Source organism: Peromyscus leucopus, chromosome 1 (assembly GCF_004664715.2).
Source record: "Peromyscus leucopus breed LL Stock chromosome 1, UCI_PerLeu_2.1, whole genome shotgun sequence".
NCBI lineage: Eukaryota > Metazoa > Chordata > Mammalia > Rodentia > Cricetidae > Peromyscus > Peromyscus leucopus.
In genome coordinates this window covers 24,090,132-24,104,663 of record NC_051063.1, presented here as the reverse complement: position 1 = coordinate 24,104,663, position 14,532 = coordinate 24,090,132, and the positions used below count along the sequence as shown (strand labels likewise).

At 46.0% G+C, this 14,532-nt stretch overlaps 1 protein-coding gene and 1 pseudogene across 1 annotated transcript in view; both read left to right on the top strand.

Annotated features, from left to right (window-relative positions):
* The first annotated feature begins 1,851 nt into the window (after positions 1 to 1,851).
* LOC114711013 lies at positions 1,852 to 1,952 on the top strand (annotated as a pseudogene).
* Positions 1,953 to 5,410: 3,458 nt separating this feature from the next.
* Positions 5,411 to 14,532, top strand: part of Gldc (glycine decarboxylase) — an 88,762-nt gene continuing 79,640 nt past the window's right edge. Inside the window, exons 1-2 of the mRNA XM_028894684.2 lie at positions 5,411 to 5,902; positions 6,403 to 6,481. Coding sequence (XP_028750517.1) covers positions 5,639 to 5,902; positions 6,403 to 6,481 — 343 coding nt within the window. The 5' untranslated portion in view covers positions 5,411 to 5,638. The remainder of the gene's footprint in view (positions 5,903 to 6,402; positions 6,482 to 14,532) is intronic.

The following is a 14,532-nucleotide window of genomic DNA, read 5'->3' as shown; positions in this document are numbered from 1 at the left end:
AAGAAAAAGAGGGGAGGAGAAGAGAGAAAGGAAGAGAGAAGAGAAAAGAAGAGGAGAGGGAGGGGAGGAGAGGAGGAAAGGAAGAAAAGAGAGGGAAACGGAGTACACATTCCATGCATGCTTCACCTTGGTTCTCTTTAATCTGTTCCTGTTAACAGAGAGATAGTTCTCAAAGCTTCACCCTGAAACCTGGTGTGGTCCCTGGAAGTTAAAGCCCTTGTAAGTATGGGAGCCTTCCCACCCTCACTCCAAGACCACATTCCCTTCAAGTCAGACCAGCAACTCACCAAAAGTATCTTTTATACATTTGTACACGTTTGTAGCTCCAAAAGTTTCTCTTTTGGTTAAGTGGATCTTGCTGAATTTCTTTAGATTGGCCTTGTCTTTGTAAACACTGAAGTGTATTTTTCTCTGGGATCTCAGTGTATATATATAATTGGTTTTTCCGGCCACCAAGATGGCTCATCCAGTAGGGACACTTATGTGCAAGCCTGACAATTCATGCTCCATCCCTGGAAGAAGGAAGGAGACAATTGTCTCCACAAGGTTGACCTCTGACCTCCCCATATGTGCTGTGACATATGAACATATGAGCACACACACAATAAATTGTCTTGTTTTTGTTTTTGTTTTTTTTGTTTTTTTCAAGACAGGGTTTCTCTGTGTAGTTTTGGTGTCTGTCCTGGATCTCATTCTGTAGATCAGGCTGGCCTCGAACTCACAGAGATCCGCCTGCCTCTGCCTCCTGAGTGCTGGAACTAAACGATGACAGAGGAGATAGAAATTGGCTACTAGCCAGGCAGTGGTGGTGCACGCCTTTAATCCCAGCACTTGGGAGGCCGAGCCAGGCGTTATCTCTGTGAGTTCGAGGCCAGCCTGGTATGCAGAGCAAGATCCAGGACAGAAACCAAAACTACACAGAGAAACCCTATCTTGAAAAACAACAATAACAACAAAACAAAAACAAAAAAGAAAGAAATTGGCTACTCAGAGTAAAAAGACTCCAAAGAAAAGTAACCAGTTTTTTTCTAAGCTAACGTCAGAAATATCTTTGGAACTCTAAATGATTTTAGGGGGCAGTTTAGAGTAGAAAAACTGGTCAGAAGAATGGACGGTCTGGCCTTGGGGTGGAGACCTTCCATTCCAGCTGGTTCACTTTGACTAAGGACCCCCTCAGGGAAGGTGTACTCACCCTAAGCCATGCTGAAGAGATAGGCAGAACAATCGGTCCTTGAATGAGATACTACTGGACTTTGCTTCCCCAGAATCTCTGCGTGCTCTTTGCAGTAGCTTGTGACCGCATGTAAGGCTGTAACTTTGCCTTTTCTTCTTTCCCTCAGTAAGCAAGCTTTCTCTGACATCTTGGCTTTTTTACTTTCTAAAGCTTCCTCCCTGCCAAGTGGATGCTTGGCGGTCCTGTGTCTGAGCTCCACACCACCACCACCCCCCCCCCAAGCAGCTGCTGAGGTTTTACAGCGTGCCTGACCTAAGGTTTTAAACTCTAATAATAGTGCCTGTGCTTCCACTTGACTCCATTCTTAAATTCTTTTATTAAGGACACTAAGAACTCCGGGGGGGGGGGGGCGAATTTCCCTCATATCATAAAGATATGTGTCTCCACACCAGGCATTGTTTTTGAATTTATTTTTATTTTATGTCTATGGATAGTTTGCCTGCATGTATGTCTGTGTACCATGTGCATGCCTGGTGCTGTGTGAGGCCAGAAAAGAGCACCAGATCCCCTGTAACTGGAGTTAAAGATGATTGTGGGTCCTGGGAATGAAACCAGGGTCCTCTGGAAGAACAGCGCTAAGCCATATCTCCAGCCCCCAATTAAAAAATAATAATAATGTTCTCATGTCATGACATATGCTAAAACTTGAAAGATACAGAGGTTTTCATAGCCTGTGTGCAAGGATGACATGTAAATTCACGAAGCATTCCATATTTGGGAACCCATAAGTACTCCGACATCACAGGGTCTATGATGCTGCCTTACACTGTCACCTTGGAGGTCTGCAGTTACATCGTTATTTCACAAAAATTAATTTATTAATTAACTGATTTTAAAAAAAAAAAGCATGTCTGGCCTTTTCTTATGGCAAGGATGGGTGTAATGACCTCATGCCCCGTATAAACTGGAATTATAACCGTAAGCCCCGGTCTCCATTGGTGAGCTGTCTTTCAAAGCTCATTGTGGCCTGTGGTCTGTTTCTGTAGCTCTGCGGGACTTAGGGTCCTCATAGAACCAGGTAATAACAATCCACCCAGAGTCTGGATATTTTCTGTTTCTTTGGTAAGTAGCCACAGCTCTGCTGGTGGAGAACAGAAGCAAGGTGTATAGTGTATCTGCAGCAGGATCCTTTTACAAGACCACTTCAACTAAGAGGCACCTAAGTACTGGGTCACAGTTCAAGTGAGGTCTCTGTTTTAGTGACTTTTCCAGTTTTAGTTTATCAGATCAAGTAAGCTGTTAGTAGGCTGGACAACCCTGTAGGTCATCGGGGTCACTGCCTGTTAGGCTGAAGTTCCCACCTTTCTGCTGGCTAGTGCTGTCACTGGCTTCTACCACTCTGGGGGTCCACTGTTACTGCCCTGTAATACAGGAACGCACTTCCTCAGGACCGTCTCACACTATGAGCACCCCTGGAGGACAGCAAGTACCGTGCCTCCAACACTGCTGCTGTTCCGCTTACCAAAGGACTTCCGGAAGCTTTGGCGACAGGACGGTCTTCTGAAAGATTGTGTTGCATGTGAAATTTCTACTCTTATGTTCCTTTCCATCAGCGTTTCGGATCCTCCCTTCTCAACTACACCAAGGATCAGGGTATGTTAGCCCAGTTTACAGGAGAAATCATTGTGTTGGATTTCACCAACCAATTTAGCAGACTGAGAGCCATTCCTGATTGAGCTGTTGTACTGCCTTACCACCCCCACTCAACCCCCCAGCCCCCCACCCCTCCCCACCCCCGCCTTTTCTTGTTGCTGTGAAGAAGTACTCTTCACATAGAGGAAACATAAAGGAGAAAGGGTTTCTTTGGCTCACAGTTCCAGGTTACAATGCATCATGGTGGAAAAGTTATCAAGAGCTTGATGCAGCTGGTCACATGTCTACAGTCAGAAGAGCAATGAGACACATGCATGCTTGTGCTCCGCTTTTATATCACTTGCTCCATTTTATACAGTCCAGGATACCAGCCCTGGGAATAGGAGCCACTCACAGAATAAGGATCTTTACATCTCAAGATACCCTATCCAAAGCAGGCATGCCCAGAGGTTTCTTTCCAAGTGATTATAGATTTGGTTAAGTTGAAAATTAATAGCAATCATCACATAACTAAATACATAATCTCTGGTGCTGCAAACATATCAGCAATTTCCATATTACCTCGATTTTTCACTTCCTCTAGAATTCAGTGTCAGATTTCAAGCAGAAATCCTGTCAAGATAATGCAGATGAGCAACACCTTGTGATTTGTTCCCTGTAAAAACTTCTCATCTGGCATTAGGTGTCTTGCTCACCTTCCTGGAGTATGCTAAGACCTGACTTAGGTTATGGGTCTGGAAGCTAAGAGATGTAGACAGGTCCTTGCAGCGTTAATGTCTTTATGGTGAACAAAATATTGACCTTCAAGGAAGGTATGGCCATACAATTTGCCAACAAAGGAGGAACTGGTTCAGCAAGCAAGGGAGACTCAGGGAAGAAAAAAATTAGGTTGGGGGTGAAGCAAGGCCTCATACAGGCTAGGTTGTACACATATTCCCTTTGTATCCAAGGATGACCTTGAAGTCCTGAGCCACTTGTCTCCACCTCCCAAGTACTATAGAATTTGCTGTTCAGAATAATCACTTACATCCCAAACTACTAAAATGTCCTCATTCCAACGTTCAGATAAAAGACCAAATAAAGTTATGAAGTCGGCTTGCATGGAAATTTGGTAATCCACAGGGTCAAATGATTAGGTCTAAATGATTTATTAAACATTTTCCATAGCAACAGGAATGAAGAGATTCCTTCAGAGCATTGAAGTCTCCAGTTTTCTGACCTATCATTTTAATCTACAAATTCTTCAGCATTCTTAACCCTCCCTAACCTTTCCTTTCCAATGGAAAGACCTAACTTAGCAACTATCTTGTCTACCAAAGACCTGGCCATAACAGGCACTTCAGTCACCCCTGAGAGTTTAGACTGTTTCTTGTCTCTTTCCTAAGACCCACCATTTCCTCTTTTCCCTGTGACTATAAAGTCATTGTCAAGTTTATGTATAAAGGTCACGTAGCCAGTACTAGGTTTCTGTCTTTGGGAGTCAGTTTCCTGAAGATGTTTGCACTGGAGTTACAATTTCTGTTTAGTTTTATTCAGGAAAACAAAATATATTCAATATACCAACAGCATACTCAAGTACTTCAAGCAAAGGAAGATTTAATTCAGGAATAGGTGCGTATCAAACCATTGCAGGGGGGTGGGAATGGAGGGAGAGAGATCCATTTACCTAATAAAGATAGCTGCTGGGGGGTGTAGTTCAGTGCTAGAACCCTTGCCAGTACATTGGAGGCCCAGGGTTTGATCCCCATCATATCATATCATATCATATCATATCATATCATATCATATCATATCATATCATATCTCCAAGGGGGCGGGCAGGAGAGATGGCTCAGTGGTTGAGAGCACTTGATGCTCTTACAGAAGATCTGAGTTGAGTTATCAGCACCCGCAGGACAGCTCACCATATCATGCCACTCTACTTGGAGGGGATCCGATGCCCACTTGTAACTTCTGAAAGCACAAGCATATGATGTGCATGCATGCAAACATAATGTGGGGTTGAGAACGTGCGCTCGCGTGTGCGCACACACACAAGCACACACATGCACACACACAAACAAATAAATAAAAATAAGATAAATCTTTAAGAAAAAGGTTAAAATGAGTCAGTAAGAGGTTTAGAGGCTGTGCTCTTTGCCCAGAATTTCATAACTATTAAAGAACCTTCATTTGCCTATAATGCTTTTCAGGAGATGTGATCCTAAAATCAACCCGTGGAGACCAACTAAAACTATTGGAGTCTCCCTTCTGTCTCAGTGGATTGGTCCAGGAACTTTACGGATTTTAGGGCTGCCTTGGTGCCACAACGGGCCCTACATCTTGCCAGCGAGCGAGCCCATGGAGCACCCTGAATCCCACATCAGCATTCGGAACCCCATGTAAGAAGGGAGACTGGGGACCTCGGAACCCCTGCTATCAGACAGGGGACTCCACCCAGCTGCTGAAGAGCAGGGAGAAGCGGGAGGAGGTGGAGTAGAGGAGAGAGAAAGGGAGGAGCCTGCCTCGCCCCCGCCCCGCAATCCACTCTCATTGGCTAAAGGCTTCCTGGCCCCATCCTACCGCCCGCCTTCGGGCGACGCTTAAAGTGTGCGGAGCAGGTGCCTCCAGGGGAGGACGAACTTTGCCAGAGTTAGTGCCGTTCGCTGCACTCATTCATTGCCTGCGAGCGTCCATCCTCCCGTCCTGCCCGCAGTCGTCGGGAAGGGGACCCGAGGACTGCAGCGGCCACTTGCGGGGCACTGGGGCCAGAGGAGGGCCGGAGAGCGCTGCTGACCCTCGTGGGCTGGGGAGGTGACGGCGGCTGCGTCCATGCAGCTGTGTGCCAGGGCATGGGGGCTGCGCCTGGGCCGCGGAGTCGGGGGCGGCCACCGCCTGGCCCGGGGCGCGGGCTTGAGTTGGGCGCCGCGGGGCCGGGACAGCAGCGGCGGCGGTGGCGGTGGCGGGGACCGCGGCGCGGCTGGGGCCTCGCGCCTCCTGGAGCGCCTCCTGCCCAGACACGATGACTTCGCTCGGAGACACATCGGCCCGGGAGACAAAGACCAGAGGGAGATGCTGCAGGCGCTGGGGCTGGCGGTAAGGCCCTCCACCCTCCACCCCGCGGAGCTCAGCCCGCGGGGCCTCCGGACTCCCACCTTGCCTTCCTCCGGCGTCCCGGGCCCCAGCTCGGTGCGAGCTCGCTCTTAATCTTGGTGCCTCCTCCTCCTCCCACCTTAACTTTTCTGCTGTTCCCGCTCTTTAAAAGTGCATTTAAAAAATGTCCGCAACTCTAGACGAACCCTAATTTTGCAGGAGGAAGACCCCCTGCTTAGAGTGCATTAATCGGCCAGCTTTCAGTTGCAGACTAAAATCGAACCCGGAGTGGCGGGTTTACCACCCGGCTCCATCATTTTTTTTTTTCTTTGCCTCGAAAAGATTTCTGTTGCCTGAAGTTTTACTTTAAAAGAAATCCTAATTAGACGATTTAGATGAGGTTCCTACCAGCCTTTGAAGATGAAAAACAGAGGTGGCTCTCTTAATTCAGGCATTATAACTCTGTCTTGCTCACCAGCTGGCATTGTTTTTTTTAATTTTAGAGCATTGATGAACTCATCGAGAAGACGGTCCCCGCCAGCATCCGCTTGAAAAGACCATTGAAAATGGAAGACCCTGTTTGTAAGTGGCCAGGAGGACTCCCTGGGGCTCCACTTGCTCTGGTTTATTTGCCTTCTAGAATCCCTGATGGTCCAGTTTTGGGGTAGGATTGCTCCGGACTGAAAATATGCAGTACTTTACAGGCCCTGAAACGGTGGGATTTTTCTTCCCGGGAAGAATCTATGCAGCCCCTTTCCTGGTCTTCATCCCTGGGCTGCGGGGGAAGGTACCTACCTATAAGATTCCCAAGGAAGGCCATGCAAAACACATATGGAGGACTCTTCATTCACCACTACCGGAAGGGCTTTGAGGTCTTTTGAGCTGGGAGTGTTCTTATCTCCATAGATCAGGTGAGACTCAGGAAGGAAAAAAAGGAAATCACCTGAGGCCTGAGGTCGTGCATTCAGAAGGAAGCTTAGACTTCTCAAAGTTCTTTGCATTGTCCCCCACCCCCACCCTGCCCCCGACCCCCGCCTGGTTCCCGACATACACACACACCACCACACACCTACTGAAAGGCAGCAGTGCTTTGCAAAGTTCAAATGATTTTTCTAGAAAAGCACACAAATAAGGTTTATGCTTGATTAAAAGATCTCCGGCTATTTATAGACGTTAATTATTTAAAGATTTGCCTGCATTTATCCATGTGCACCACGTGGGGTGTTGGATCTTCTAGAAAAGGAGTTCCAGACAGTTGTGGGGCCCGATGTAGGTGCTGGGGGCCAAACCTGGGTCCTCTGCAAGAGCAGCACATGCTTTTAACTGCTGAGCCATCTCTCCAGCTCATCTCAGTAGGAATGTTTTTAATGGTCTAAATATTGTTTTGGGGGGTATTTTTATATGGTATTGACTTCTAGTGAGGGAAGAATCTAGACATCAAGGGTGTGGTCAGAGTTGAAGAACTCTTTAAGATTAAAAAACCCATCAAGCTTCCTCACCTTGTTACTCATATCGTAGAGATATTTCTCTTTTACTAGGGCAATTGGGTTTTTGTTTTGTTTGCTGTTGTTTCTTTGGTTTGGTTTCTGTGTGAGGGAATTTTAGATCAAACCTGATTTTGTTTAAAAGATGATGTGAACCTGTTCTGGCTGACACTGGGGAATGAATGCTGTGCCTCAGTTCTGCCTAGAACTGCTGCCCTTGTTGCTGTCAGGTTCTGATGGCAGGGAGCTTGCTCACAAAGAAAACCACTTGCCTAAGACCTAGAAATAGCCACATGCTGCATCTATCTCAATTTCAGGAAACCAGAATTCTGAGACATCAAATGTGGCAAAAACAGAGAGGTCGGCTTGTTTTTTTGGAAAAAGGACTTTCTTGCAGCTCAAGCAAGCTGCAAACTTGTGATTCCCTGGTCTTCACTCATATTATATGTACACCGTAATGTGGAACAATTATTTATTTTTGAGCAAGCTGTTTTGCGGGCGTGATTCTTTTCTGTCTTTCTTTTTTAAAGACAGGGTCTCACTGTGTGGTCCTGGCTGGCCGGCTGTATAGACCAGCTGGGATGAAAGGGGTGTATGTTTAAAGGAAGCCATTGGTGGATATTTGTGCAAATAAATGCCCTCTGAGGCTTTTAAAGTCTGAATGTCTAGATAGTACAATATGCTTCAAAGTAAGACGTTCTTTTCAGAGCTGGGAAATTTTTTTTTTTTTTTTTTTTTGGTTTTTCGAGACAGGGTTTCTCTGTGTAGCTTTGCGCCTTTCCTGGAACTCACTTGGTAGTCCAGGCTGGCCTCGAACTCACAGACATCCGCCTGGCTCTGCCTCCGAGTGCTGGGATTAAAGGCGTGCGCCGCCGCCGCCGCCGCCCCCGCCGCCGCCCCCCGCCCCCCCCGCCGCCGCCGCCGCCGCCGCCACCGGCCAGAGCTGGGAAATTAATCAGCATTGTCTCTTTTTCTTTCTTTTTTGAGATAGGGTTTCCCTCCCTATCTCTGGAGCTGGCCTGGAACTCACTTTGTAAACCAGGCTTATCTCAAATGCAGAGATCCACCTGCCTCTGACTCCTGAGTGCTGGGAGTGCTGGGATTAAAGATCAACTGGTTTTGTGGTTGTTTAGTTCAGATGACTAACGTTTCCATAAAGAGTCCCCCTACCCCACCCCCAATCCCTTGGAACAGGTTCCCAAGACTTTGCAACTTGAGTGTAGACCTTAAACCTAGTGGCTTCTGCAAGATTTTAGGTTGGTTCCATCTGCTTAGTCTGAAGTGACCTGGAGAAAATATTGTACAATCAAAATTCCCACCTGCTCTTTTCTGCAAAGCTTGCATGTTGGAATAAGGAGCAAGGGTGATGTGAGGGGTAGGGATGCTGAATTCACAAGACTTGGGGGGTTTTACTGTTCTGTGCCATGGATAACGAATAGTCTCTGAGGAAAGCCCGTCGGTTCTTGCTGTCTCCAGTGGGAGCATTTTGGAGTAGAGCAGCCGTACCCAAACCTAGCTTCCTATGAGTACTGATGCTCTTCTGGACTGGGGAGGAATTCTGCAGCAGGGGTTGTCAGCTGTGGTGGCTACAGGAGCAGGTTGCTGTCTTTAACAGCCTCTGTCTTTAATTAGGGAGACACTTGGTTAATTCCTTAGCATAACTAAGTAATCTTAAACGTTTATATAGTGCTCCCCATGGGCACTTTTGAAAAGTGCTTTCTTTGTATTGTTTATTCAATCCTCATTACAATCCCACAAACCAAGTTGATCTTTCTCCCTCTTCCTCCTCTCTTTTGGAGACAAGAACCTCAACTGTGTTGCCCAGGCTGGTCACAAAGTTTGGACTCAAGTGGTTCTTTCTTCCCTTCCCAGGTGCCTAGGACTGGAGCCCCTCACTACCATGCAGTCACTAACTCTCCCCTTCAAAAGGGAAGAAGCCATGCTGTACAGAGGCCCTTTAACTTGCCAAGGTCACAGCTAGTGACCTTTCCGGGGGGAGCAGGATGCAAACTCAGGCCATCTGCCTCCATGCCCGCCCCCCCCCCTCCAGTCACCATGACATTGCTCTATCCGGGCAAAGCGGAGAACTCTTGTCCTGACTCTTCTAAGGGCCACAAAGCCAGTCCCGCTACTGGAGTCACTCTTGCCCCAGTGGAAATGAGACGCCATGATGAGGGCGAGCGTATAAGTGTGGGCGCTCTCAGGCCCACCACCAGGGTGCGGCGGTGTAGTTAGTATTGAGGCCCAGCGTTTGCCTAGACGGGGAAATAACCCCCTGCTAACAATCCTAGAGGATGATCCTGCAGGCAGAAGGACCAGCAAGCAACGGACAGAGCACCAAGGGTTCCATCAGTCTGGGAAGAGAGCCTTCCTCTCAGACACTTCAGAAAGTGCCTTGAAAAATACTTGAAAAAATTTGTATCAGTCTCCCAGTAAGTCATTATTCAAAGGAGCAAGCAGTGCCACTCAGTTCAAAATCCGGTCAGCTTAGTTCCTCTCAGGTGAGTTTCCCTCCCCAAGTCACAACCTTGCACCGAAATAAATAATAAATAAATTAGTTTAGGAAATGTATTTTAGTGGGAACGTTGGTTTCTCTGAACGATACAAGCTGTCTTTTAATTATTTTGTATTTACTGTAGTACTATCTTATTAATGTTCTAATTAATTAAAAAGTACGTCAGAAACCAAACTGATGACTTTTGAGTCATGCTCTGTTTTGCTGTGTAATCTTTCCAGTCATCCTCTCTAAGGAGCCAGATTAAACTAGCCTGAACTAAACCGGACTAACGGCCGGAGATTAAAGTTTACACCAAATCTCACCCTGCTTTTCCTGGGCATGCTGTGGGAGAGAGGAGAAGCGAACCCTCTAATGCTCAACTTATTCAACTGGAGCTGAGCTGTCAGAATGAGAGTCCTGATGGGCGCGTGGGAACTCAGTGTTCTAAGGCGTGTCGTCAGAATGAATTTTTAAACAAATGTTTCAAGGAGGGCAGTGGTCAAGGGAGGGGCATTGTGCAATGTGTGTGAAAGTGATGACTTTATCCCCGGAGGGTTATGTCGTCCCTGAGCTGCTCTGAGCTCTTAGAATGGGGCAGCTATCCTTCCCAAATCAGTCCTGCCTGCAGCAGGGTCCTCAGTCTATCCCAAGGCTCTCGGCTATTTCTGGCTCCTCGCATTCCCAACGGAGATAAATATACCTCATTTATAACTAGGATCATTTCAGTGTTGCTTTTTTGTTTTTAATCTAATACCTGGGGACATAATATAGGCCAAGTGACAAAGTCAAGGTTATTTATTCTGAACTTGTAGTAAGAATTAGACTTGAGTTTTGGGAAATTAAAAAAAAATATATTTACAGTGTGGAGCTGAGGGAGCTTCAGGGATGTTCCAGCAGGAGGCTGTTGGCTTTCAGGACACTATAGCAGGGCTCATGAGAGGCATAGATTCAAGGCACAGCTTCGACAGAGATGAGTTTAGGCTGTATGTACATCTTCCTTTGATTGTTCCTGAGCTGGAAGTGGTCGATTCAATGCTAGGAATTGAACCCAGGGTCTCTGGACTGCTAGGCAGCCCAGGAATCCCAGTCTTTATACCATTTATTTTTAACATTAAAGTATTTGAAGTTTTCTTGGGTTTTGATATGTGGAAGCATGCTAACCACACTGTTGAAAGAAATACCTAAATATGGTGTTTTCTTTTTTTAAAAAAAATTAGGTGTGGGAGTAGGGTGTGCACCCGAGTTTAGGTGCCCTTGGAGTATGAAGAGGGGTGTTGGATTCCCTGGAACTGGAGTGAGGAATGGTTAGGAGATGCTTGATTGGGTACTGAGGATATCTCGGCCATCTCTCTAGCCTCCAGCCTCTTCTTAAAGGATCCCAGAACCCATCAAGCATCAACAAAGATGTATACATTTTTTTATTATTATTTTGTGTGTTGGTGAGCTGGCTCAGTGTGTAAGGGCACGTGCAGCCAAGTCTGAGCAATCCCCTCCAGGACCTACAGGCTGAAGGAGAGAATGAGCCGCACAGATTGTTCTCTGATATGACATTCTCATGCTCTCTGAGCACACACTAAGTGCAAACTAGTCTTTCAACGATTATATTTTGCATAAGTAACATTCCTTAACATTGTTTTTTAAAGTGGACTGTTTGGGACAAACTATAGGTGATCCATTGTTAGAAATTATTGCCAAATTCAATGGTTTCTCTAAAAGAATAACAAGCTGCAGTCCCTGTGAGCTGCCGTGAGGTTCTGTTGGGCCTGCTCGAGCACCTTAACTTTTTCTCTTGCTTGGTTTTTACTCACCGAAGGGAGTGTAGAGAGACTAGAAAGATTGCTCAGTGGTTATGGCACTTGCTGTTTTGGGAGAGAAACAGGGTTTGGGTCCCAGCACCCACATGGCAGCTTGCAACCACTAGAATTCCGAATCCCAGGGACTTAGCTGATGTCCTCTTCTGGCCTCTGGGCACCAGGTATGCAGATGGTACATGGGCATGTGTGCAGGCAAAACCACTAATACACATTTTTAAAAAGGATTTTTAAAGATATTTGCAGATAGAGTTTTTGACACAGATTTTCCTGTATATCTCCTGCTCTCACCTCCCACCAGCTTGGTCAGTTTGTTACCATCAATGGACCCCTTTTTCCTTTCTTCCTCCTCTTCATTCTGTGTATCCCATGACGGCCTCTTCTTGTGGTTGTCTTGCCCTAGCCTCCTGCATGCTAGAATTGATGTGCACCACCATGGATGGATCTATATCAATGTTTACCTGTGGAGCACAGTTAACATGGGGCTTAGCAGAATTTCTTATGGAGCAGTGGGTAATGAATGATACTGTATGTTCTGGGAGTTTGGAACTGTACAGTGACCTGTATTGATCACAATATTAGACAGAATAGTTCCACTGCCTTAAAATCTACAGACACAATCCTAAAACTGCTTCATTTATCCCACTTTGTACATATTTCCTATATAATATTAACTTACGGTGAATTTTATATAGCATCAAAAATATTCAGTGCTATCAAAATCACTTATTATGATTTTATAACATTGTAGACACAGTATTATCCTAGAAGATCACTAAGGTATGACAGACCCTTTGTCCATATATGAAATTCCCTGGACTATTCAGGTTTTTGGGTTTTGAACTGGTGTTTCCTATGGCCTTTGTCATCAGTAAGTGGTTAACTGCCATTACCAGATCTATTTCCATAGTTTCCTCCCTCAACTTTCTGTCTCATTTATCAAAAGGCTTCTATGGAAGGTACTACTCAGGTACTACTACCGGATGTACTAGAGTCAAGTGATAATAAAGATAAGGTCCCTAGCAGGACTGAATATTCTGAATATTCTGCAAATAGGACGGATACCGAGATTATGGCGTGGGCAGAGGTGAAAGTGTAAAAAACACATGGCCATTTGAGGAATGGTGGATAAACCATAAGTAGACTAGTGGCTGGGGAGTATGGAAAGCAAGAAATGAGATGCCGCTCTGGAGGATTCAGAGCCAAAAAGTTTATATGGCATATGTTAAATAGTTCACTTTACCTGGAAACAGACACCGAGATGATGTAAATACACACAGATGGAAGCAGGGCATGACGGGAGCCCGCAGGCTGCTGAGGGTCTGATCCTGGTAGAGTGGAACAGAGGTGATAGGAAGACTGCAAATCTGGAAAGGGTAGGAGTTGAAAGGCATATAGAGCTCAAGAGAAAGACGGGAGGTACTGTCGTAGACTGAAGAGTCTGCAGTGACTTCGTGGGAATGAGTGACTTCCCCAGTGGAATGCAGAGAAGAAAGAAGCAGAACGTGTGGAAGTAGAGCATGGAGAGGGGGAACAGAACAGTTAGGTAGTATCACCAGGGTCAGGAAGACAATTTTCCACAAGTCTTGTGGTCCCTGTGTTGAGTGCTGGACCTCTCTTAGGTCCAAGAAGGAAGAATGCCACAGAATCAAGAGCACCCCCCTCGGGTGGTAGGAGTTTGGAAGCTGCCTGCCCTTTGCAGGTTCTCTTTGCATGGTAAGCAGGAAGAATTAAGACTGAATTAGGCAAAAGTGGAGTTTCCAAAGAGTCAGCATGTCTGTCTAGGAGGTAAAAATGGAGGTCACCCCTCACAGAGAGCCTGCTGAGGTCAAATGGCATTGGTTCTGCCAGGCATCCTTTAGTGATCCTGGAACAAGAACCAAGAAATGTGGTCATTGAGTTCAAGTGAGGCTGAGCATTGGCATCATCGAGTGCCAAATACTTCAAGGTCTACCAGTCAGCTCAGGTCACTGGGTTCGGAGAGAGATGGAGAGGCTCATCCACCTTGCACCTAGAGGTTCAATGGCCAACTTCATGAAACGGGTCAAAGGCGTGAGCGGCACACAAATTCTGAATCAGAGGCTCCTGGGCAAGCGCTAGATTGCAAGGCTGTGTGTTGCTCTCAGTATCAGTGTTGTGACTTCCGTGGGTCTTTGGTAAACCACCTGCCTGGTAGCTGTGTGCCTGGCTTTATGTATGTTGTATGGTGGGTGAAGACTTAGATCTCTTTCTAAGATTTATTTATAAGTTATGGCCAGACATATGACTGGCTTTAATCTCAGCACTTGGGTGGCAGAGGCAGGTAGATCTCAGTAATTTCGAGGCCAGCCTGGTCTACACAGTGGGTTCTTGTCTCAAAAACAAACAGACAAACAAATCACCACCAAAAAAAAAATTATTGTTATTTTTTATTTATGTGTATGTGCGCTTGTGTGTGCACTTAGAGGCCAGAAGAAGGCATTGGAGCCCCTGGAACTGGAGCCATAGATGGTTGTAAGATGCCCAGTGTGGGTGCTGGAAATTAATCTCTCATCCTCTGCAAGAGCAGCAAGTCCTCATAACTACTAAGCCATCTCTAGCCCCTCAGATTTCATTTTCACTGCTTGGGCCTGTTTTGCTTATAATTCCAGGAAATGTTTATAGTACCAACTGAGAGTTTTAGTAAGGATTCTCCATGCTGATTAAACTATGAAAAAATGAAATCTCCGACAATCTAAAGTTATAGGCTCTGATAGAACATTGCCAATTGTGTCAAGTTTCCATTTATGAATGTTTCTCCACAGCTTTAGCTTATAGAACTATAAGCTAAAATATTGTAGTAGCCTACTATGGATTCTGTAA